Source organism: Barbatula barbatula, assembly GCF_947034865.1.
Source record: "Barbatula barbatula genome assembly, chromosome: 2".
Lineage (NCBI taxonomy): Eukaryota > Metazoa > Chordata > Actinopteri > Cypriniformes > Nemacheilidae > Barbatula > Barbatula barbatula.
In genome coordinates, this window is record NC_136767.1 from 14,330,539 (window position 1) to 14,357,376 (window position 26,838).

The 26,838-nt window shown below is 38.6% G+C and overlaps 1 protein-coding gene across 2 annotated transcripts in view; it reads right to left on the reverse strand.

The window, feature by feature from the left end:
• Positions 1-1,986: 1,986 nt before the first annotated feature.
• Positions 1,987-26,838, reverse strand: part of pdzd2 (PDZ domain containing 2) — a gene marked incomplete at its 5' end in the record, with an annotated part of 49,950 nt that continues 25,098 nt past the window's right edge. For both annotated transcript variants that reach the window (XM_079447232.1, XM_079447233.1), the window contains 20 exons: positions 1,987-3,543; positions 3,712-3,846; positions 4,820-5,093; positions 5,311-5,412; positions 5,798-5,915; positions 6,392-9,005; positions 11,286-11,430; positions 12,262-13,133; positions 13,231-13,405; positions 13,630-13,733; positions 14,343-14,415; positions 16,016-16,148; positions 17,599-17,716; positions 18,592-18,808; positions 19,092-19,165; positions 19,330-19,444; positions 19,614-19,733; positions 20,060-20,208; positions 21,809-21,908; positions 26,668-26,838. In XM_079447232.1, coding sequence (XP_079303358.1) covers positions 3,377-3,543; positions 3,712-3,846; positions 4,820-5,093; positions 5,311-5,412; positions 5,798-5,915; positions 6,392-9,005; positions 11,286-11,430; positions 12,262-13,133; positions 13,231-13,405; positions 13,630-13,733; positions 14,343-14,415; positions 16,016-16,148; positions 17,599-17,716; positions 18,592-18,808; positions 19,092-19,165; positions 19,330-19,444; positions 19,614-19,733; positions 20,060-20,208; positions 21,809-21,908; positions 26,668-26,838 — 5,976 coding nt within the window. In that variant the 3' untranslated portion in view covers positions 1,987-3,376. The remainder of the gene's footprint in view (positions 3,544-3,711; positions 3,847-4,819; positions 5,094-5,310; positions 5,413-5,797; positions 5,916-6,391; positions 9,006-11,285; positions 11,431-12,261; positions 13,134-13,230; positions 13,406-13,629; positions 13,734-14,342; positions 14,416-16,015; positions 16,149-17,598; positions 17,717-18,591; positions 18,809-19,091; positions 19,166-19,329; positions 19,445-19,613; positions 19,734-20,059; positions 20,209-21,808; positions 21,909-26,667) is intronic.

Sequence of the window (26,838 nt, forward strand, 5' to 3'; positions counted from 1 at the left end):
AGGCAGATTGATTTATAGAGTTTCTGTTCATTCTCAAGTTCTAATGACAACAATCAGACAGCTTACCAGGAGGTCAGTTTGCTTGTTTTATTTGCACCTGCCATGTCCTAGAAACCCATGTCCTTTGGATTCGTAGCTTGTGGTATAGTGTTCTAAACAAGCAAACAATGAATTAATCTGAGTGACATGGATGTCTGAGATATTCACCAAAACAATTATTCTGTCAGGATACTTACCCTGAAGTTGTTCCAAACTTATTGTATTTGGATATATAATATATATATAAGATATTTGGGAAAATGTGAGCAATAAAGATATTTGTGGCACCATTGACTACCAAAGTAGAAATAATGATATTGTTTGTTCTGATGAACACAAAATGTGATATTTTGAAGAATTTCACAAAACAAACAGTTCTGGGGCGCCTTTGACAACCATTTTAATGCTAATATTCTTCTAAATATATTTCTTTGTGTTCAACAGAATAAAGTAATTCATACAGATTTGAAATAATTCAAGCCTATATGAATTTCCATCTTGTAAAGTCATCCGACAGAGAATGTTACATTTTAAACAGCAACAAAAGAGATTTATTGGTTGACTCTTCAGGGAGTCAACTTCAAGGTGGAAAAGTGAAAAGATGCAAAATCATGTCACTTAAATTCTTAAAATACCTATATAACACGCCTACTCATATTTTCCGTTTGTGTTCCATTGATCTTTGCATTCAGTTATGCACCTGTCCACACAGCATTTCATCTGATCTGCATGGACATCACATCTAAAACTATCAATAAGACGTTATGGGATTTAATACAATGAATTCATGAACACTAACAATATTGCTTTCTGTAATTTAGCTCCGTTTTAAGCATATGGCACATCCTTCTCCTGCTGGCTGGTGTTTAAAAATGGTTGTGGCTTGAGATCACATGACTGTGAAAATAGAGAACAGGAAATGAGCAAGAACTGAAACTTGACCTCATGCAGTTTTACATAAATTCAACAAACATTTATTTTTCAGGCCTGTGTTTTTTTTAACTTAAGAATTCTTAAGTCAATATTAAATACAGATGAGACCAAATCATCCTTACCAAATACAGAAGGTCACCCTTAATATTGAACATGTAGTCTATTTAGTTGTCATATCAGTCAATAGCAGTTTTATACCGTAAGACGAGCAGCTGGAAAATTGAAGCTAAAATTCTATATAATGTTAAATGCATATAGTTCTGGTTTATTATTAGTTGCACGTGAACCATGTTTATTGTAATAACACTATGCTGGTACAGGCTATGGTGTTTGGTGCAATGGGAAACCTTCTCTGTTCCTGTTAAATACCAAGACAAACACAACAGTTACAGTTTAAATTATCTGCCATGTCTGAATCACATAGTGATTCACAGAAGCGTATTATCGAGAAGATCAATGTCGGCCAGCGATGAATTAACTCTTTGGCAGGTGGTGTGAGGTGTTGATGATTCCCATGAGACTGTGGCCATCATCTGGAATGGAGCAAGATGCAAACAACCCTTCAACTCAATTCACTCATGTTGTAGTGTCATGTTGTAGTTTTTTTAAGACGGAAAAGTGCTTGCTCGGGCAGTTGATAGAAATGCTGCAGAGAATTAAACTTCACAGTAAGGAATTATTTAAGATTAAATTGTATATAAGATTTTATATAAATCTTTGTTTGATTTGTATTGTTAAAAAGGCTTATGCTATTCACTTTAAAGGCACAGTATGTAATTGCATAACAAAGGCATAGCTTAATAACTGTAACACCATGATTTTTATAGATATTTTAATTCAAAAATCTTACTTTAAGTGTCTATTATTTGTGCCTTGGGGAAATATTAATATTAACATATTGGACCCGTATATAATGACCAGACCAATATAATGAATATTTTTATAAAATAACTATTTAAAAAATAACATTATCCGTAATACCAGTAGCTCCTATGCATAAACTGAATCTCAAGTACAAAATAGTTGATGTCTTTATTCACAATAGCAGAAAGTCTGAAAGACTATAGAAATACTCATGATTGCTTATTTCATATAAACACTTGTGCTTAATGCTGAGCTCAATTCAATTACAGCCATTTCAGTTGGAAATGCAATATTTACAAAAGACAACTCAAGTACAAAACAACAACAGCACTGATACAGTATTTCCTATCAGGGAGAGGACTCTCTTTAAAGTCTCAGATGTGAGTAAACATGACAAATGATTCACAGCTGAAAGAATATGGTCAACCAAACCTTATGAAATGCAGATTTCAAATAAAAAACTGCTAATATATGATGACAATGCTTTAATATAGGGAATGCTGTAACGTCACCGCGACAACATTAGTGTACATCTCTAAAGTGACGTCTAAAATGGTGAAAAGTTGTGGTGCAACCAAATTTTATCAAAGCGAATTATTATTTTCACTGGCATTTTCACAGCTGACGCAACTTCAACCCCCGATTTTCCTGAATGTTTTGCCACTCAATGGGGTCGTGTTCAGACATGTTTACATGAGATACCTCTATATGTGGACATGTATTTTAAATGCTAATAATCTGATTGAGTTCAAGTATTTAAAGGTAAAGTGAGTGTAAACATTGTGGCTTTGTATGTCTGAGCGGCTGACATGTCAATTGGAATAAATTGGAATAGAATGACTCACTTCACATTTCTTCCCCCCCATTGCGCCATCTCTGCCTAAAACATAAAATGTTTTATGTTATCTTTACATACGTCAAAGTTGAGTTTAAACTAATGTTTCCCATGAACTCGTACCCCGCAGCTGAACTTCTAATTAAATCATTATTACATTTTTGGGATATTTTAAACCCAAGAATTCCTAGATTGCAGATTTATGATAAAATAATAAATTAAAGGAACAGTACAAACACAGAATTATTTTGATCACAGAGACAAGATCCAAATCCAAACCAGATCAAAGAAAAACATATTCGCACAGATTTTGATACAAATAACTAATATCTATTCTATCAGATCAGGCAGAGTGAAGACACTCTTCAGTGGTTTGCATTATCACCATACATAACCAGAGACAGTACGGCAGGCATGTAAAACAATTGTCACAAATTAAATTAAATTATACAAGGGATGCAGCTATTAACATATCGCTTATACTTTTTACAATTATGTTTTAATAGTTTTCAAAAAGGACAAATCAGGACATTAAAAATACTCTAACCCCGCATATAAGCCCACTGCAAAGCTGCAGAAGCCTTGATTTGTACAAAATCAATGTGCTACAAATTCATCATAAAGAAGTTGCAAAAAGCAATGCAAAATATAAATATGTACAATACATGCCTATCACAGTTTGGCACCTTCACATACATGCAGATGTCATACAGAAGTCCTGGGTTTTTTAATGACTAACCGGACGGGGCCTTCAGAGACTGTTTTAATGATGTTCCAGGCGTCATAGTGCATGAGGCCCTGCAAAGACCTGCCATTGATGGCTAGAAGTTCATCTCCAACATCAATAACCCGGGACTGCTCGGCAGCTCCTCCTGGTGACAGAGAGAACATTTCAATTGAGCTTTTCACAGAATTAACTCTCAAACTACAGTATATGCAGAATGCGTGTTCATATGCCCTCATAACAAACAAACGCAGAGGGATTCCTTTGTTTACCCCCCCTAGTGGACATCTTAAAAAATGATGTGTAAGACACTCACCACGGAACACACGTTTGATGTAAAGAGGTCGATTTCCATGGGCCAATGCTTTACCTCCGTCTAGACTGAACCCTAGACCACCAGCAGCCTTCTGTATTTCCACACTCAAAGCCCCGTCGGACCCCACCTCCACACCTACAACACACCCAGCAGGAATAGAAAACGTAGGCTATTAAACGGGATGCTTTTCCATGACACGAATACAGAAAAAACAGAAGCATATTTCTGTGTAGAATGTGTGATTGTAATTCTAAAATCTTGCCAGTCTTGAATTCTAAATACAAATCAACAAAAAGAAAAGATTTGGGTTGAATGCATTGGTACTTGACAGGACTGAATGATTAATTGTATTTGCAAAGACTGTGATTAATTATGGGGATGTACAGTTTGAGCAATGGCCTCAGGCTCGACAGAACGTGGTGCTGTGGAAACTTTAGTGAAAAAGAGCAACAGCAGGTCAGTTGTGTGACAACTGAACTGACCTATTAGCACCTATTGTATTATTGCTCTTTGTATGACATATTGCTTATTGCTCCCCGAACTCTTTGTAAGTCGCTTTGGATAAAAGCGTCTGCTAAATGACTAAATGTAAATGTAAATATGTGTATTACAGTGACTCTGCAGTATCAAATTACAGCGTGTGGTAAAGCCAAAGTTTTGTTTTATATTTATGTAATCTGCATTTTAGTTTCTGAGACGAATGACTTTCATGTTACACCAAGATTATTTGTGAGTGCGTCATGATAATTATTAAATGTTTACATGGCAAGAAATTTAACATATCATTCAATACACTAGTATGATTGAGGAAATTCTATAAAAATATGTCAATCAATTTAGGCATCAACTAATATCATTTTAAGCCTGGCCTATAGTTTATGGTTAATCCGTCTAATATTGTGTTGGTCACATGATTTATTGAATTTCATTATTAATAATACAGAAGATAAGGTGCTTAAATTATTGCATATTAAATCACAATCGCAATATTGGTAAAATTGTAAAGCATCAGTATTTCAAATGAATCCATCTAATCTGTTTGCTGTATTTTTTACTTCAGGGTGATGTGATACATGCAGTATTTACCCTTGCAATTACAAATACTTACTGGCTTTATTCTCTCTTAAACTGTCTATATGGGCAGGAGATGTGCAGACTCGAGTCGGAAGGGGATGTTCTGGTCTAGGTGATATTGGTTCAATGTCTTTGCCCTTCTGAATGACCACTAATGCCTGTCTGGGCAGTCTGGTCTGATGAAGGCAGGACAGCGCCTCTCCGTGCGTCATCCCACTCAAACCGGTCCCGTTTACTGACAGAACCCGATCGCCTCTGTGAATTGTACCTTCCACTCCTGCCACCCCTCGAGTAAACACCCGATGGACCTGTCAGAAGAGACATTTTATCTGTTAGTCTAACTGAGGGTAACTGTTCAATAATCTTAGTTGACTGACAATATTGCTTTAGTGTTTGAACTGAAATGCTTCTTATGTGTTCCAAAGGAAAGTACTTTCTTTAAATACCACAAGGGGGTGATAATGTGTAATTTAATTATAAATTCTAAGTGTCTCATTTTTCAAAAGCCAACAACGAAAAACATACAGTAATAGATTTCTGTTCCAGATCTACTCCTCCAGCGATGCTGAAACCCAATCCAGATCCACCCTCTTTGGTTAAAATAACAAAGTATACGTCCTCCGTAAGCTTGATACAAAAGATTAACGAAGGACAGGTTAATATTTTCCACAGAAAATCTAACCAGGAACCTTCTAGCTGTTAGTGTTACCAAGCTAAAAAAAACTAAGAATAGCTCAAAATAAATCAAGCCCTGAAGTATTTGAAGCTATAAATATGACTAAGTAAACATTTTGAGTTGAGCGTTATAAATATGAATAAGCTAAAACAAAGCAATTTTGTGATTTCTTGCACTATATATCAGAAACCATATCTTCTCCATTTCTTAAAAGAAACTTTGGAGCTAAAATAGCTTTCTCAACAAACCAAAAACAAAACCTGATATGCAAAGAAACAGTGTCACAGCAAAAACTCTTGTACCACCAAAGTATCTGTCTGAAATGTTATAACGTACCTCAGAGAGAGCATCTGTGTCCTGTGTGAGAGTCGTCACATCCACTTTAGTTGTAATGGAACACAGAACATCTCGCACCTTATTTTGATCCAAGGGAGAGGATTTAAGATCTTTTAAACTATAACAGAAAGACACAAAACAGACAACAACTGTTATACTAATTAGCCGAGCTAGAACTAATGGTTGTTGAAAAAAGACTGAGCGTGAAGGGATAGTTCACCCAAAAAGGAAAATTCTGCCATCATTTACTCACCCTCATGTAATTTCAAACCTGTATGACTCTCCTTCTTCCACAAATCACGAAATAAGATATTTTGAACAATGTTGGTAACTGGACAATGGCGGTACCCATTCACTTGCATTGGTTTTGTGTCCGTACAATAGTAGTGAATGGATAGCCCCATTGTTCGGTTAACAACATTCTTTAAAAATATGTTCTTTTGTGTTCTGCAGAATAAAGTTGTACAGGTTTGAAAAGACAACAAGCATCAACAGTAAATTATAACAGAATTTTCCATTTTGGGTGAGCTATCCCATTAAACAACCTTACACAGATTATTACCAACACATACTTACAACATTCATAATGCTCACCTTATAGACCAGCATGAGGGACTCGTTGCCTGACTTTCATGTTTCTCCCCATTGCTGGTCGAACCAAGAGCCCCATCGCTCACCCTGGTCACTACAGTGCACTGTGCATTGTGTGACGTTGGTTCTGCAGGCCTGCAAGGGTGGATCTCCAGTTCAGTCTTAAAGATCACCTTTCCAGAATCGCTGGAAAATTCCTCGGTACATAGCTTGTCCAGTTCAGGCATGCTTAACGCTCTTATCTCTCTCAGTTTCGAGCGTGACAGTCCTCCATGGGCACGGGCATTGCGGGAACGCAGCACGGGTGGTGTATGTACTGGGGGTTGGTTCTGAGAGGTGCCATTTCTTCCCATCTCCTTTATAACCGGCTCTGTGGTTCCGTTTGAAGGAGCCGATTCAGAGTTGGTGATAAATGAACCAGCAGAAGAATTCTGTTGCTGATGCAATGGAGATGGAGCCGAGTTCAAATTGTCCAAACAGGAACTAAGACTCCTCCTCAATGAACGGCTATCATTGGACTGAGTGCTTACAGTGTAACCAGACAGCCTCCGATTGAGAGGTGGCTTGGAGTTAACAGCATAATACGGGACGTCTATGCACCTCACAACAGAACCATCAAAGCTGGCCAGATTCTCAAAGGACTGGATTCTTTGTCGAACTGAGAATGGATTTGGGTCTTTAGCGTCTATAGAGTAGCTTCTACGTTCAAGTCCTCTTAGATACAGTTTGGACGTGCTTGATTTGAGACTAGATGAAGCATCTTTATTTGAGTTTATGAGGGGGGTTTCCTCCAGACCATTGCAGTATACCTTCTCAGCAATTTCATTTGTACTAAAAGTACAATTTTGCAGAGGATTAGATGAAGAATTGGTTGAGTCTATAGACACCATTTGTATTCCTAAATTAGATTCCTCACACTCGAATTGATTGGCTGAACTTGGTTGACTTGCATGCATGACTTCCTTGTGTGTCAGGACAGGTGTGGAAGGTGATGAAGAAAGTCTTACCTCGATGAAAGTTCTTTGTGTGGTATTGACAGTAGCCTCAAGTTTGGAGATTTGCTCCTTTTGATCTGAGATCAGTTCCTCCTTGGTCGGTTTAGAAAGTTTGTTGTTGACAAAGGGGTTTGCCTTCAATGCACTGGTTGTATTTGTTTGATTTGGGTCCATTTTACAAGAATCCTTAGTCTTCTCAGACGTTCTGCTCGATTTTGGACTACCTGTTGGTGTGGTTCTTCTAGGATGAAGTTTAGGAGACTGACTTGGCGAGTTGAGGGATTTCCTCTGCGCTGGACTTTCCAGCTTGGGCGATCTTGTGAATGACTTTTCTTGTTCTTTGCATTTACTCCTAATACTCAGACCCTTGAGTTTTGAAGTCGTGCTTGACTTTTTATCATCAGGTTTGAGCTTGTTTCTCAGGAGGGGCGAGGCAGGGTTGTCATTAGAGGATTTAGTTCCTGAAGGCCTGGTGGATTTATTCTGGGTTTGGGAAAGGGATGATTTAGAGTCAGGTATAACTTTCTCTTTGTCTCTTGTAGCTTGTGCGGTGGAAACCTGCTCACTAGATTTGTCACCGGTATTATTTGACGCCTTGAGTTCTGACATGGTTGACCTCAGAGGCACATGCACAGTGTTGGGTTTCTCTGTGGAGAGGGATTTAGCCGAGCGCAGCTCAGCCGTCCTCTCCTGACTCCTGGGGATGACATGCTGGTTGATTTGAGGACAACTGACACCTGTTGGTGTCTGGCTGAGTTTGACCGGTTCTGGAGTAGTTTCACATTTCTCATCAGCCTTGCAGTTTGAGGACACTGTTGATGCACACATCACCTCCTGCTGCATGGGAATGTGTCTGGTATCTCCATTTAAAAGTGCATCACCTGAAATGGAATCACTGTTTCCCTTTAAAACCTTATCCAGCTTAGGAGGCGAAGGGGGGTTGTGGAGATCCGTACTGATGAGTGTTTGTTCATCTGCAATGATGTTTCTGTGTGGAAGAGAATGGCCCCCTGATTGGCCAATTGCAAAACAGAGCTCAACCTCTTCCTCATCTGTGTCTTGTGGATATTCACGGTGACCTTGAGTCTTCTCCACTTTGACAACACTGTCAGTAGCAGAGTCGCTCTCAGAGTCACTATCCTCCAACAGACTGTACATACCTGGTTTCTCCCCATGTTCTTTCCCCACGGAATCAATGTCATCTGCGATTTTACTAAAGTTCCTGGAGTAACTATTTAAAAATGTATTTTCTGGTGGAAAATGGCAAGTGTTGTTTCCCACATCTAACCCAGAGAAATCCAGATGATTTGGATGTGATGGTGCAGCTGTCGAAGTCTTTTCCTCCACCTCTGCTGTATTTGCACTCGTGTCTGGGAAACCTGAGACAATTTGGTCCTTTTCATTCATTTCAGCTGAGTTGAGTTCAGTTATGACATCATCAATGTTTGTGACAGGCACACTGTTGCTGTGGTTCACTGTCTGTTTTGCATTTGTTTCGGATGGAGGGGTCTCCTGAGTTTTGTCCATACTGCTTTTGTCTTCGGTAGGAGGTCTAGGTGCCTCCGATTTGGATGAGCCCTCACAGCCAGAAGACATAATTAAGCTGGAAAGTCGATCTACAGCTAAGAAGGTGGACAAAAATAGAAGAGTTACAAAAAGGGTAATTCCATGCAAAGGTTTTTACCAAAGGTTTTCACCAGACTGATATGTCAATATTTGGAATATCTCCCTTAAGGTTTTCATAGCTTTTTATGGGGTTTAAAGAATAATTTTCCAAAGTCTGGAAAGTGAATTGTCACATCCATAACAATTCATATTTCTCATAAATGGGCACATGAAATTTTTTATATTGTAACTATGTTATGGTCTATAAAGAGCCATCGCTTCTCAGTTTGTTGGGTATTATTGCTTCTGGTTTGTGCATTTTAATTCACAGTAATCCTGCAAAGTGTGTTGTCTCTCAAAAACATGCATTATTTTTGTCACAGGTGATCACAAATGCTAATTTAAAGCAACATTAATTAAGTAAAAAATATGGCAGAGCTGTAAAAGGGAATTTATATTTATCCATTGGATTGTCAAATAAGTGCGGTAATGTTTTTATGTTATGTTTTTGGAAAGTTGTGAAGGATGCTGCAGTTCGGGTGGAGGCTGGCAGTTCTTTCCACCACAGGGGAACCGAATGAATAAAGCTTTTTGCAAGCGATTTGGTGCCTCGTTGTGATGGAACCACCAAGCGTCGCTCATGGCCAGATGGGCCAGATATGACTTCACATCAAGATTTGCTCCGTCATATACCGTAAGTGCACCACAGAGGCCTGCAAGACAAGTTACAAATTGCTTCTGTTTTATAAATCAACATTCTGGAAAACTATTCCCACTAATCCCCTTCCATTCTCCAGAGCGTGCCTTCAGATTTTTCTGAAGATTTGCGTATCGTATTATACATCCTGAAAAAACACCCAGACCAGTACACATTCCACAGTCTGATATTTCACTGATTTAAAACACACTTTTGTCTGTTGTTAGTTAGTGGAAGGAATCTGTGCTCAGTCTAATAGAAGCCAGCACCACACTATCAAACTCCACAGGAAACATTGGACTACTGTCCCGTCTCTGTAAATTCACTTTATCAGAGTCTCATTCTTAGCACATTCAGGTTTCATTGGAACACATTACTAAGGCAATCCACAAAGAGATTTTTGTATTCTTTCCGATGATGTAACACTGGTATCCTGGAGGGAGCTGATATTTTTTAAAGACCTTACCAATTTTACTCTGAATGTACAATTGAATTAAACAGACAGATGTCAAATAAGTCAAATCTGTGCAAAAAGTTTTGCTGTTATGTCACAATTCTTAGAACACAGAAAATAGGTAGACATTAAAATGGCATGTTCAATACGATAAATAAACACAGTTGATAAATACCTGTGTTTATAAATATGTACATGCTTATATATTATATATTATAATATATATTATAAGGCTATTGCTCTGCATGCCAAATGTAAAAACAAGCATGAATCAATACAGTGGACTAAAAGGAAAACGTTTCTTAAGTCTTATAATGTAATTCTGAGATAACAAGCATTAAAGTTGGATTTCAATCATTTGTTTGACCGATTTCTCAGTCAAAATGAAAGATATGAAGGGTACACTTTTCACACAAGGTTTATACATTACATAAAATGAGTTTATGCAAAAAACACTAAATCACAAAATGCTTGGTTTTCACAGGCAGGGTAATTTTTTTTAAACAACTTCCTGTCAAATAATGCTTGTTTGAACTATAATGTGGCAGCAAAACAATAGTCAGAGCAATAGTATTACATCTACTTACTAAATTGACTAAAGGCCACTAAGAAGCGTTAGAGCTGCTACTCTACACATCTACATTGGCTACGGTAGTAAAGTAATCAATAGTCACCATTGACAAATAGCCAGAAGCCTGCAGTTCCCTTTGAGCTGGTGTAGGGTACTGCCAGAAAGGGGAAGTCTGTAGTACTCCTATATCTTTAGGGCAGCATGGGGAAAGACAGACTGATCTCTTTGTTGCAGTGGCAACTCTGCATGTGCTAACAGTCTCTTGCGAAGGATAAACAAGAACTGTTGAAGTTGTTATATACTTTTTATATTATTAGGGAATAAGTTTTCTTGGACTGAATCTGCTAGAGGAGTCTGCGAGGAAGGGAGGGATGTGGCCATTTAGCAACATGACACTATGCATAACACAGCGTTGACTACTATTCTTAATCAGAGCCAAATCATATAAGACTGTTTTATAGCATCATACAAAAGAGGCATAAGTGAATTTGAGAAAATACAACGTGGAAGGAAATAAAGCTGTTTCAATGAATCAACCTCTTTCGGGGACAAAAAAAGTTTTTGCTGTAACTTACCCGAGACTGGCTTTTTAATTTCTAAGGTCAATGTGATTGGCAGGTTATGCATGAGGTCACAGATGTCCTGATAGGTGGATGTACACACGGGGGTATCACCAATCGTTACGATCTCGTCACCAACACTCATCTTCCCTGAGGCGTCCTGATGAACAGACAGGAGAGAAATGGGCGACATGTACCTCAGATTTAGTCTTGCAACACCTCACCCGCCCCAATGACAAGCAGCTGTGTATAGTTTGGATGGCTGCCGTACACCCACTATTACCCAACATCTCAACATCATCATTATTCTTGCTGTTAACTTAGTGATGTGGCGTAAAGTTGTGTTCTAAGCCCATATGCTTTTATTTCTTCAGTGAAAGGGTAGAACTGTTAAAAAATACCCTGCCATAGAAATTAACCTATGCAACTATAGAGAGGTTTTGGAAAAAATCAGGATTTAACCTAGAAAAACTTTTATCTGATATACTATATTATATTGTGGATTTTATAAACATGCCATAAAAAAAACATTACTGATATGTAGCAAAACAAAGGTTCTGACATATTTTAAGATATTTTGACTAGGCTTAAAGGGACAGTTCCCCCCCAAAATCACCCCCGATCATATTCTTTCAAATATCTTCCTCTGTGTTTAACAGAATAAATGTATATAGATTTGGAACAACTCGAAGGTGAGAACATGATTACAGAATATTTATTTTAAACCTTTAAACCAGATGCACCATTTCTGAACACACGCTAGACAAAGGTTACATATCAACCTTTGTGTTTAGTGCAAAATATAACAGCATTTGGTTTTGGAAAGACATGAGTGTGACAGAATTAGAGGAAAATTTGACACAGCCCACATAATGGACTGTATTTTAATGCTAGATTTAGATCAATCAATAAAATTCATGTTTGGTTGCTCCTATTCTGAATGTTAAAAACGTTAAAATCAATAAAAAACATTACATGAATTCCAACGTACCCGCTCTGCGACACCTCCCGGTCTCAGTCCTGTGATCAGCACCCTGAGCGGAGCGGATTTTATCTCCAGATCCAGACCAAAAGACTCAATTTCTCCCCGCTGAAGCACTATGGTCTCAATGGTGCAGACCCCAGATAAGTCACTGCATTCCCCCTTCTTACAGTGTAGCAGTCTACAAGGGGGCCGTGTGCTGTTCTGCAAATTCTGGGCCGGGGTTGTCGGAACTGAGGGTGGCTCTTCAACCTTGACCCTTTGTGGAGGGTTGGGGCACTCAATGCTCATCATGCTCTTTACACGAGTCACAGCTTTGTGCTCCAACTTGGGTGAGCGTTTAAACTCCTGTCCTTCTCTATGAGGCTCTTTTTTCAAACCCAGGTTGGTTCCACCAGGTGGCCCAGTGTTGTGCTCCGTACAGCGAATGGCCATGGCGGGAGATTCAGTCCCAGGTGGCCCACCGGATCCTTCCTCAGATTCTAGCGAGCTGCCGTAGAGTGGAGTTGTCGGTTCGCTGCCGATTTGCCTGTGGCTTTCGCTGCTATCCTGGCTTTCATCATCGACCTCGAGAGATGAGGTGGCTACTACAATACCAGAGTCTTCTTCCAGGTGGTGACGGCCAATCTCCGAGACACCATGGAGAAGACGACTGAAGGGGCTGTTGTCTTCTTCAAGGCCGGTCTCGTCGTCACTGTGTTCATCTTCATAGCAGTTGACCCGGCGCTGGCGGAGAAGGGGGCTGCGTACAGAACTAGGGCTGCTTCCCACGCTGGCTTGATGGGGTGGGTCGGCGGCACGACCAGCTCCAGGAGGGGTTTTACAGCAGTCTGGGGTTGTGGGGATACTGTCTGAACCTCTATAAGAAGCGTCTCGATAAACTATGATCATAAAAGGACAGTCAAGAACATGTTTGTGATGATGGAAAATCGAAAATGTACACATAAACATTTGCTTATAGAAAGGTAACGTGGCTACCATGTGGCTGAGGTGCTGCTGGTTCCTCAATAGAAGTATTACAGCTTCTGCTGCTGTGCAGCATGTCGTCATCACTGGATCCCATCGCCAGAGTCTCAGAGAGAGACGACTGGCTTGGTACATCATGAACTGAGAAATACTGAGAGAGCTCTGCCTCTGAACTCAATGAACCTTGCTGCAGGGCGAGATAAAGACAGAAAATCAGATCGGCGCATGAGCGTAGACCAGTTATAAAAAAGTAATCAAAATTTACTTCAAACAAAGCTCAGTAGCGTGCCCTAAACTGCAATCAAATTCAAATGTATATGGAAAAAACACACATTATGAAAAATCCAAAACCCAAATATGTTTATCTCTGACACGGTGAATTTTGTCTGCAAACAAAAGCTTCTGGTTTACCCTGCTGGCTGGCTCTAAAAACCTCTTCATGGTCCAGCTGAGCGCAGGGTTTCCTTCACCCTGCCTGGACTTGACACTGGGAGATGGACTTTTAGACGGCAGACCTGTGCAAAAAATAAAAAAGCAACAGTCAGAGAATCTGAAGACTGAACAAACTGTGCTTTATTCACTGCGGACATTTAGTCCAAAACATTACAATTTAAAGATTTGGGGAATTTTTACTAATTAAAATATAAAATGTATGTAAATAATATCTTTACAGTGGCCAATGCTGCAGAAAAAAAAGAGAAAGATCGTTTTTGTTTTATTCTGTGAACTACAAACATTATTTCAACAAAAATATTGTTTCTATTTGCATTTATTTGCAGAAAATGAAAACTGGAGAAATAACAAAAATAACAGAAAAGATGCTCTGTATATTTTCAGACCTCATTTGCAGCAGTAATATTTGTACATGTATTAGTGAAAAGTTATTCCTTTTTTATGTGATAACCTTGGTTTTTATCAGTTTTAATTTGTCTTGTCATGCTGTCAGATTTCACATTGCTGTGGGATGACTTTGTCACTCCTGAGGTTTGATTTTGTTGGAATTAAACAGACACTGGACTGGAATGACCACAATATATCTAGAAATGCTGATGTAATGAAAATGTTTATGATTTCTTTTTTTCTGTGGCTGTGTGTAAGCCTTTCACCTCAAGCAGACAATTTACCTAGTGTGTGAGAAGACTGACTCTCTCTGTGTGTGGAGCGAGCGATCACTTCATCCATCTCTTGTTCAGACACCTGAGGACATAAAAAAGCCATGAACAAGTGTATCTTGATCTGATAATCCTAACGTAATGCTTTTCTTGGTTAAATAATGACCATAAGGGCAGTCAATCGCTTTCCAGCTCATTCTCCTTCACAACTCCTTCCTGGTGGAACGTTCTTCCTAACGCGGTCCGGTCAACCACATCTCTCACAACCTTCAAAAAACTACTGAAACTCTTCTTTGAATACTTGATAGACAAATATATATTTATTTTAATTTAAAGTACACTAACCCTCTCTCTTTCTCTCAACAGGTAGTGGTCTTGCTTTTGTTGACACTAGTAAGTTTATATTAGCACCTATTGTACTATTGCTCTTGTATGACATGTCACTTATTGCTCCCTGAATTCTTTGTAAGTCACTTTGGATAAAAGCGTCTGCTAAATGACTAAATGACTAAAGGCAATTTGTCATCACGGACCACTAGGTGGCACTGTGAATTAAGAAGAATGGAATCTGTTTCATTTTCATTAATCTACACTTGCTTATCAGAGGTTTTCTCAGTTTTAAGTCAGTGATGACCCTTAATAATGGCACTTAGGTGAAATTATTGTGATTTTAGAGATTTAACTAAATGCAGTGAAGAAATCGTATCTGTTTTGAGCATTTAACATTCCACAATATTAATCATATTACAATAATACAAGGTATTAATGGTATGGTTAGTAAAGCTACAAATCTATTCTGTTGTGTCGTGTAGTCTAGTTGTTTTGATTCGACACACTGAAACTAAAGAAAATCTCCATTTGTCTGCAGAGCTCTGGTAGAAAAGCCTGATTTAGATCAGGTTTTGCAAGATCTATTTCCGATGATTTGTTATTGTTGGATTTAATGTAAGTCTTGCTCTCAATTCAAACTTAACAGAACTGATCAAAGGTCAAATGACCTAGTTTTAAAAACATAATAAAAGAAACATCCTGAGTGTAATAAAATGGACACATGCCATTCACACCTTGGGATGACTCACTTGCCTGAAAACACTTCTAAATGCATGCAAACATCCGTCTGCACACAGATGCTACACAAACTTGCATTAAAATGTCATGTTTTGTTATTAATGGCCCTTTTGAGCAATGTTTCTGACCTTGGGTCAAATGCTAAGTATTCAGCTAGCCACATTAGAACTAGCAAGCCGAATTAACAGTCAGCACATTCTAACCACTAAAGCCTCTCACTGTACCCCACCCTGGCCCACATTTAAAATCTTGATTCATTGGCAGGAGGAAAATCAAGTCATGCTGGCATTAGGGCGAGAGGAATGTTGTTTACTTATTGGCAATCTTCAATAATTCATGTTAGGGGCAAATTATAACTTTAGCAGGTGGATGACGCTTTTGATTTCCACTTGCACCAATATGGCAGAGGGCCTTGTGACTGAAGCAGTGTGACCAAATCTCCACACAGATGTTTGGGGTTTATTCATTTATAAACTAGGGCCTGCTCCGTTAACTCCAGTAGTTTCACAAAGACTGTTAATGATAAGGCAGTCTGTTTTGTATATCAATCCTACAAGATATATTGAAGGAAAGAGGGACCATGATGCAATTCCATATGCATGCAGTTTGGCTCTTACTTTAGCGTTGGGATGTCGGCTAATGATGAGGCTGACCGGGCCGGGCCCACATTCACTCAGTATAGCGTAAGCTTCACTCAAAGCTGCATGTCTCAGGCTCACCGAATCCACCTCCAGGAGCTGGTCACCTCGACTAATACACACAAACATACACACATTAGACTTGTACTAAAGGATAAAAACAACATTATACCTGTAAGACTTAATCAAATAAGACATTTTAAATTATAAAATAAAGATTCTGCAAGGCGTATGTAGATGTATGATCCTGCAACGTGTAAATGTTAATTTAATTTATACACAATGTTAAATTAAGGTGCTTTAAATAGGCAAAATAACGAGAAAGAAAATAATAAAACTCTATAATATTACTTTCAATAGTGGAAGACAGGGACCGTCGGCCTCATCCATTGCTAGCTTTCATTGTATGGAAAACTATGCAATAAAAATATTTCGGATATTTGCATGTAGAAATGCTATGAAACTTGGATTCATTCAAAAAGGTCGTAATAAAGTCACATATTTATTCTTGAACACCATAGAAAATGAATGAAAATATAATACATATTACATTATAATATTATTCAATTTAGAAAATGTGTTGCTTATAAATATGATGTTAAGTATTAAAATAACTATTATAATTGCTATTATTTTCAACAACACCAATAATAAAGAATGTTAGAAACATTTTAAACAAAAATATATTCATTTTAATAAGCAAATAAAATTGGATTTTACATTTACATATAAAAAATTTTTTATCAGTCTGACATCCTTTAAAAGCTGGTGTGTCCCAGGAATGATAAGGCATAAAATGCTTTACAATAATGCTTAGAATATTGTGAAATATGTTGAAATACATACTCAATGTGCATTTAAAAACAGGCATATCTGTAAGTATAACAGCCTTATAGTTCCTTCACACAACTGCAACCGCTTTCACAACTAGATGCAAGATTCTGAACCACAAGTCTGTGTTTTGACATAAAGACCCCATTCATGAGCTTCTGGCTCTTATTGCACATTCCCTTCAGTCTGCGAGGTGTTTCATCATAACAAGAGTAAGCACATACACACCATTCACACAAACATACACCAGCAAATCACAAACAAATATGCACACAAACTTGACAGGTTTATTGGATGATTGACACATTAGAAAGAATATTCTGATTCAAACACATGTACAGACACACCGTGGACTTGGTAAAGAAAATAAAGATCTGTGTGATAGTTTTCCCAAGTGGGGTCTTATTCCTGCCTCTCCCTTCCTTAATTAACTGTAAGTGAAGAATTTAAGATGATAGATCATAGCAGTCCGATGTCTACTACAGTCCAATGCAATTTCACTCCTTGAACCGTGAAGGAGAGCATGAAGGGCATTTTATTACTTTCTTTCTCAGAATTATACCTAAAAGAAAACTTTACATGTGCTTTGAGCTCATTTTCTCCCTGACTAACCATTGTTAAACATTGACAGACCGGGACTTAAATGAGAACGAAAGACTTGTAGTTGCAATCATGTTTTTACAGTAGTTATTTACAATAATAACCGGTAAGGTATATGATCACAAATTTACCTGAGTCTGCCATCCATTTTGGCAACGGATCCTGGCGCCAAGCTGTGAATGTAGATCCCAGGAGCACTGTTTTCCAGTGTTAAACAGCAAGCACCAATACCCAGCCCCACACCTGGCTCTGAAGCACACAACATAACAGCATGTTGTTCACAACAGGCAAGATTTCTGATTCTAATTTCTGGCGAGGACACGTACATGCTTGATTTAAGGATAAAAATATTTCAGACATCTGAAAAAAAATGTGAAGTCAGATAACTGAACCTAATATTCCCATAAGGAAAGGGGAGGGGACCATTTATAGCACACTAATACAAAAATAATAGTTTTCATTTTGACAGGACAGTTCATTTGGAATAAGACCATGACCACAAAGCTGCTTTGGAACAATGCATGTTGTGAAAAGCACTATATAAATAAAATTGAATTGAATTCTTTCTGGTGCAGCGTGTGAGTCTTTGCCGCTGCAAATTACTTTAAATTTCAATTAAATCTCTTGCTAAAGCCAATTTTAAATATCAAGAAGTGTTGCAATCATTTTTAAACTGATAGAAAAATGAATATGGGCCCAAATTTGTATTGGGTCAAAAAGAGTCTAACCCAACTGTTGGGTTCAATTAACCCAGAAAATGGGTCACATTGACCCAACGATGAGTTAAAACCCAGCATTTTGGGTGGAACAACCCAACATATGATCATGGGTTCATCCTTTTAGGATCCAATTGAATATCTGAGCAGGTAACCCAAAGGTTCTGGGTTCAAACCCTATAGTGTGTGTTTATTAATGAAATATTGGCATTTCTTTTGAAAAATAAAACTGCAGGTTACGTCATGGTTCTTATCGTTTCATAGGCTGAAGTCAAATGATGTCAAACTGACATTACCCATGAAATCGTAATCGACAGCTTAACTTAAAAATTCATACGTTTTGTTTCTTTTTAAACAAAATGTACAGATTGCAGCTTAAAAAAAGAATTTAAAAAGTCATGATTGTACCTTTGTGTAATGTAACCTCCATGATAATGCGATCTTTGGGACCGGGCCCCTTACGAGAATCCCCATCTTCAAAACCTGCAGGGACTGGTGTTCCGCCGCTAGCATTTGAGTTTGGAGAGCTGGATCTGCTGAGCAGTGTGGGCGTGGGACACGGCGTAAGACTGGGACTTCTCAGACGGGTCCGAACAGTCAGGGTCACGACTCCCTTCTTTAATTGCTAAACAGTGGAAAACGTCATACCTTAGATAGCCAGGACGAATAAGATGCCAGCTGCTGTTGGGATTTGGTAGCATGTGTGCATTTATTTCACAATACGTCAAGCAAACATCTTTACTAGTGTGTCAAACAAAATAACAATCTATTGAACGCGAAACTTTGCGTTTCCTTCCTTAACAAACTGTTGCTTGCTGAAAGCTATTCAAGTACACAGGATGGAGTTTAGCGATCCGGGATTAATTCTCCACTGCGGTTGTGTCTGAGAATGACTGAGCGGTTTATACCTTAAACGTCTGAATGGCCTGCTGGTGTGTGAGGCCTTGCAGAGACTCTCCATTCACCTCCAATATCTCATCACCTGAAAGAGATAAACGTGATGAACAGAGCAACGATCACCAATGATGAAAGCCAGAGACTGTGAGAATACAGCTAATTATGCTCATGCCATTTGGATTCTATGGTGTCCAACCGCTTTGATGATCAATTGTTCCATCACTCAATGTATCAGGAGTGTCTATCTACCTTCTTTCAGCCTCCCATCAGCTGCAGCTGCCCCATTGGAGAAAATGGTCTTGACAAATATACCCATCCTCCCACGAGCTGAATCCTGTCCTCCAACAATACTGAACCCGAGACCCTAGACACATTCAAATCTTTATTAGCCAAGATTAACCATACTACAGGTGTACCCAATATATGAAACTGGATCAAAGCATGTGTCCATACTGTACATTAAATAATATAGATTTTTAAAAAGCTTAAAAAGAACACAGCATGTACTGTTCTCGGTGCAGGGTCTCCCTTACCTTGCCCTGTCCTTTCATCAGGACAATGTTAGAGATTATAGATGGCTGTGCCAGTCGCCATGGAGACTCCACTTGAACGGTGCTCAGGGAACGTGCCGATTTCTTCACGATTTGATATTCCTGAAGAGGATGTTTAAAGAGGTTATGAATAAACATTGAGATATTGCCTAACTGTAATAAAACAGGTAGCTAGTGTATACAGGATTTGTTACTATATTTCGATTGCTATTTGTTAAAAGCATAACTTATTCTACAAAAATAAATCTAAGGCAGTCAAGGTCAAAGACTGCGTTATTAAAGTTATGTCTTTTTTTGGTAAGTTGCAACATACAGAATTTGAAGAAGGTGTAAGATCATAATGGGTCAAAACGAAATACGGGAAAAATTTAACATATAGGCTAGTAGGTTTTAACTTAGGTAAAGAAAATGATGAATGCTGCATTAACCTGTCGGATGCCGACTGTGTCAAGTTGCTGAGGAAGAGAGTGTTTGCGTCCTCCACGTGCAGGCTTTCCTGCCATGTCACTTTCTGTATCACCGTTTTCCACGATTAGCTCATCGTCTTCACCAACAGACTCCAGACGGCTCCCTCCTCCTGACCATAATGAGTTCAATTGATATTGACATCTACACATACTTATAGTTAAAGTGAAGGATCATCTCATAATCAAGCCTAACATACAAATGCCGAGTTATTTCAAACCAGTGTTAGGTCATGAAGGATTACCCCAAATGTTCCATTGTAAATTAAGGTACGCTGGGTTGTTTAAATCCAATTGTTTGGTCAATATAAAGATTTTCTGGGTTTATTTAACCCAGGCACAAGCTGTGTTGGTCCGTTTTTGACCCTACACTGAGTTAAAAATAACCTGGGATGTTTTAGACTAGTGGTGCCCAACACTGCTCCTGGAGATCTACAGTCCTGCAGAGCGCAGCTCCAACCCTGCTTCAGCACAATCAAGGTGCGTTCCATTTGGCTGTAAGTGGACTGCGAAGTGGACGTCACAGGGTCTTCCGCCATTCGGAGGGCACTGCGAACGGTGTATGGAATCGGGGAAAATCGATATGTCACTTCGCCAGATGTGGAAAGGAAAAATAATCCAACAACCATTGCACGCCACGTGTCAGAAAAACAATGGACGAATTTACGTATGCCTTTTGTACATTGCGAAAGTTGATTTAATTAATGTTAATTATATTAAATGCTTCACATAAGTATGTTATTTTACTTTTTGTAGCATTGTTATTATATAGGCTACACACTTGAGATGATGAATGTCTTTATTTTTATTTTATTGTGCAATTAAAAAGAAGTTTTCATATGCGTGTATGTCAATCCATTATGCTTTTATTATACAAACTAATGTAAAATTGGTAAGGAGCTGCAGTTATGTTATGGTATTTGTTTACCTCAGGAATGTTTATGGCTGCACCGCGTATGGAAAAAAGCTAAATGAGACCGACGTGTCCATGGATTAAGAACACATCTTTACATAGTTGACCAAATTAAAATTTATTTTTATATTGCATAACCGTAGAGTTTTGAATTTTCAAAGCTGCATCAGTCAAATAATAAATAGCAACATAAACAAAAGTTAAGATAATATTGATTAGATACATAACGCGTGTTACGTTTGGTTGTATATTTATTTTAAATTTAAAACTAAAGTTACAATATTTATTTATATTATAATCAGCGCAACCCTGCCGTTGCCGTTCTTTGATGACATTGCAGGGCATTCCAATAAAGCGTTTTTGTCAGCAAAGTCAGGCAAGTAGGGAGCAGTGAACACTGCTTAGGGACCCTATCAAATGGAACGCAGCTCTTAAATAGATAGTCCAGATGTGTTTGATTGGGGTTGGAGCTGAAATTTTCAGGACGGTAGATCTCCACAGGGGCTGATTTAGACTGTTACTGTTTAAGAAGCATTTGTTAAGAATAAACGCATTATTGTATTTATTTTATTTAAAATGTTTATGTTTATTAACATACATAATTATAACAACAACAAAAAACAGTAACATGCAAAAATATTTTCACTACACCTTTTTTATACAAGAATCTATAACAAAGGAATTAGAATGGGTGAAGTCTCCCTTGGAGACTCCCAACACCGTTTAATCTCATTACAATGTTTTCATGCTCAGCAGTGTTTTGACCTGATAGAATTTATGTTTGTTAATTTATGTGTGACCTTGGGATCTGCTGCGGAACTTCATAGGTGTGGGGCTACGACAACATCCCTTGGGACCCTCAAACCTGCAACGATCCTCCAGCCTGTCAAGATCTGTAAACTGAAGAAAAAACAGCAGAAGAAATAAGGAAGCTTGCCTTGAAAAGTTAGACAGAAGATCTTAAAATTTCTCTTAATGGAAAGATAAAATAAATTGACTAAACAGGTGTCATTAAAATAAGTCTCATTAAATTTCATTTTTAGGGTGAACAATCCTTCTACCATTGCTGTGAAGGACTAGAAGGAATGTTACACTGCAGTAATAAATTAACTCTTTCACAATTTCAAGAAAGCAAATCTCTTGTTCACTTAAAGAGCAAATATTTTGTAATTGTTAAGGTCCTACATTGGTTTATGGAGTGTCCAACAACAAGGTTACGCACATGCACGGTGTAAAAACACTTCCATTTTCTAATAATAGGCAGTTATTATTACCTCACTTCTTGATTTATTCTTCGAATCATCTGTCTAATCCTCTCCTTTCTGTCAGCCTTCTCTGATCTGATTGGTCGGATAGTCTAGTCTGGTGTGATTGGTCTATCGTGTACAGTTTCGCAAATGGAGGGTAGGCAGGCATTACATGGAGTGATGCAAATCTGACCCGGAACAGAAATAAAAACGACAGACGACTCGTTCGCGTGATTCAGAGTCGACTCCTTTTTCCCAAAACAATAACTGTCGCTAAATTGGATACACTGGACCTTTAAAAGTTAAAGTATTAATGAAAGTTTCTGGGAAATGTGCTATTGGTCAAATGTTCAGGTACTCTATGTTCAAAACAGACTAACCAACTTGAACCAATACTGTTGAATAACTAATAAATAACTGTGAATATAAAAAGAAAAAAAAACATAAAAACACCAACTAACTGGACTGAGTGGATCACTTCATTTCTGTCATCATAGTGCATTACAGAGTTCAGTGCTGATCTCCTTAGATTTGTTTTGGAAAGGAATGTTACCTATACCTCAAGGCCCATTATTAAACTTATTTTTAAAATATTTGTTTTTGTAAAATCAACATGTTAAATTGACAGCCTAATTACTATACATTTTAAAGTAAAGTATTTGTTCTGTGTGGCTATTACACAATGGTCATTGTTGATATTTGTTACCATCTTATTTCCTGTAAATGTTCAATGTTATTTTTAATCATGGGAAAATGCATTTGAACCGAGCTAAGTTAATACTGAATGTTTGATCTTCATAAGCCTCTTGTTGTACACACTACATGAGGGTGGTGTTGGACTTCTCCTTCCAACTGTCTGACCTTCAAGAACGAGCTCCAGTTTATCGCACAGCTCCTATGTCCTGAAACAAGTTTAAACAGCAACATGCAAGGGATGATCCGCTGCTCCCCTTCAGGCATGCTGACAGGAATCCCTTCCCATGGCTGTCAAAAATGAAATCCATCTCCCGCATGAACGAGCTACACGAACAGAGCTGTCGCAGGTGAGCCGGTGGGTTTCCACAAACACCACACCTCTGTGCCTCGCAGAACTCAACGTGACAGTCACAGTGGTGTTCTTCCTACAGATACTTTCGTTTCCTTCCATGTTTTTTATTTTCCTCCCCCAGTCTGTCTCCCATCCTTTGTCTCATCAAAACCCCTTCAGATCCAATCTGACAAGCTGCATAGGAGACACACCCAACCCTGTCAGCGCTGGACAGCCACATGAAAGCGACCGCTCAGTGCCGCCCTGCGCTGTGGTGGGACGCTGAAAGGGAGTGTAAGAACAGTTTGGAAAGGTGTTTAGATCTGGAATGTCAGTGTGAGCAAACTGTGGGAAACTGAAAAATGAATAGGCATAATTACGGTTTCCTTGTTTTCCGTTAAATTATTGAAGCAAACTTTGCAGAAAACCACAAAGGTCAAAGATTTGGGAGTGACAAGAGCAGTACCTCTGCCTTAACTGTTTTGTTAAGCTTTGTACAAGCTATGCAGATTTATAGAAAGTTGCAATATTCATGAAAAGTAAGCCAAATTGTAATGCAAATTGTTCACTTTCTATTATATCATCAATTTTCAATACAATAATTTTCCCAAGGATTGTTTTTAAAAAACTCTTCAATATGTCCCGCTAATGTCACATTCATGCTGGGTTTCCATCATCATATTTTTATGTCTGTTCTAGTATATCCAGTACATTTTTTATTTATTATTTATGTTTTTAAATTACATTTAACTCAAGAAAAAGCTATCTATAAATGCCCGTTGTGTTCAGAACAAGACTCAAGTGACACTAGTCATTATATCCAGGCGATTTACATGACGCCATTTTCACGTCAAAACAGAAAACTATTTATGCGTTTTGGCCGTTCATTTTGTTTACACGATAATAGTGTTTTGAGGGACTGAAAATGCAACGTTTTCGTCTCTGTGTTAACTGCAAGGCAGAACTTTCTGAAAATGTCAGGGGCATGCATATTACGTGTTCAGTCGCGCGATTGTATGCATTGATGTCACTTTCCCCGCCGGGAAACACCCCCTTGAGTGCAAAGACACGTTCCCTTGAGTGGTAAAACACGAAGCAAAATGGCTGCTTTCAATAGGAGAAGCAAAGAAACCGGGACTAAAACATGCAATTCTTTGCTGAAATGAAAAGCAGTTGGACTCGAAGGTGATCCTTACGACTTACAAAGAAACCAGGTGTCCTTGGACACTGATATGTAGCCTGATTTCCTAATATTGTAAGCAGCCATTTTACTGAGTGTTTTGCCACTCAAGGGAGCGTGTTCAAGTGGTATTGACGCGGGAAAGTGACATGACGTGCATACCCTCTATAGCCAAAACAACATGGTGGCCTCCGGTACTGTGTGCTTGTACAACTCAATATATTTATTTCATGTTTCTCAAGCAAATGGTTTTACTGCACCACTAAGACCAGCGGAGACACAATATTTACATTTTGCCAGTATTAGACCCTCATATACGTCATCCAAGGGTATTAAAAATCACTTTTGTCTTATAACTGTTTATGTGAATGTGTGCAGGCACGTCCCGTTTCTTAACAAAGCAACATCGCCACCCACTGGCCTGGCATGCAGACTACAGCATTTTCATGGATCCATGGTAAATGTAGATTGTTTTGACAAAACTGTCATATACCTGAAACGTTTCAAAACACAAAGGAAAAACGTTTCCGTTTTTCATAGTGTAAATGTGGTCTAAATGTTTGTTGTTCTTAAACCGATTTCTCTCTTGAAAATAAATAAAGTAACAATAAAAACAAACACAGCACATGATTGGAACCCACTCCACCATAAGCACCAAGGTCAATGAATCATGGGAAAATTAACCAAAGTAAAAGATTATTTTTATATTAAGGTCACCCCTAAAGCCTGAAGGGACAGAATTCTCAGTACAGACCCAAAATTCAAGCATAAAAAACAGAATGAGGGGACCCACAAGAGGCTTTTTAAACCTGTTAAGCTTCTACTTACAAGTGTTTATCTAGTTACTGGTAAAGTTAAAGTCCTCCTGTTTTTCAAATAGGTTAAGATGATCTTTGTCTGGTAATGCAAAGCTGCAAGACCTTCCTCCTTCTAACTTGCAAGTGTGGAGTGGAAGCTGTTGTGGACGGTGTTCATTACTGATCAACCATTTAGTATTAATATTAGCGGTATTCTATGCTTTTTTTATTCCATTCCATTCAGATATCAAGTCACTCCTGAGGTTTGATTTTGTGGACACTGGACTGAAATGGCCACAATACAGCTAGAAATGCTTATTTCATGAATTTGGAATAGTCTCTTATTTTTTTCGTGTCTGTATAATAATACTTTTTATAGTCAGTATGGCAAATAATTCCTAAATCATCTTTTCTAGGAGACATATTGAAACATCACAAGATCACAACAGAACATCTGTCAAGTTTTCAATTCTGGTGAAGCAAACACAAACTTTACTGTCCCAAATCAGCAGGAGGTGTAGAATGCTAATGTAATTATATGGCAAGTAGAACGTCTGCTCATGAAAGCAAGAACACGAGCTCAATAAAGATGTGGTGGGGGGAATGACCCACTTTTCCCTGAAACGCAATCTCAAGATCTCAGGCAAGACAGAGCGCTGATCTCTAAAATCCCACTTAAGCAATATGATCGTAACATGTTGAGTTGTGTGGTCCCGTCAGTTCGCCACTGAATCGCGTAAAGACCAGCGTTAGCATGTTGTCGCCAGCATTCATCAAACTAGCGCTACATTCGTTTTGTATGATTAAACATTAACGGTGTGTGGCATTACTGATCTGATGCGCGGCTGCTTGCGCTGAGCAAATTAATAATTTCTAATCTGTGATGAGACGAACAAATGCAGAGCCAATGGCTGCTTGGTAAACAGTGGCAGTAACAGTTTTCGACAAAACAACGGATAGACTCAAGAACACGATTGGGGCCCCTGGCACACAGATCAAAAGAGGCAAAGAGATAAAGAGACAAATGTGCTTTCCTTAGAAGGACAAGCTGTATTTTAATTACAACATGCTGCGGGTGTTTAGATTTCGCTGAGAAATATCTGATAACTTCTTTAGCGTGTATCAGACAAACGACTTTCGCCTGATATCAAACACCTCAACGAGGCGCCAATGAGGAGTGTAAGGAACTTAATAACAAATGCATACACTAGCGCTTTGACCGCTTACACACACATTCTTACACAATAAACAAATCATAATAAACATTACACATTACTCAAGCTTTCATAAAAAAACAGACAGACCGAAAACAGTCTGTTCTAGCTCCAGCTGTGTATCAGAGGTCATTGGAGGCAGTACAAGATGAAAGCAGCAGATAATCAGACTGATAGGCAGCAGACGTACGTACCAAGTCCTGGGTGGGCAATGAAAGGCTGCTGGCCCTCACGTCCTCCATGTCCGGTTCCATGTTCTCCTTCTCCTCCCCGGGGGAGGGCAAGGGGTCCGGACCGGAGCACGTGCTCACTAGGTCGGGCAGGCTGGTGGACGGGTACTTGTGGAAGTCCACTTCGGATTCATC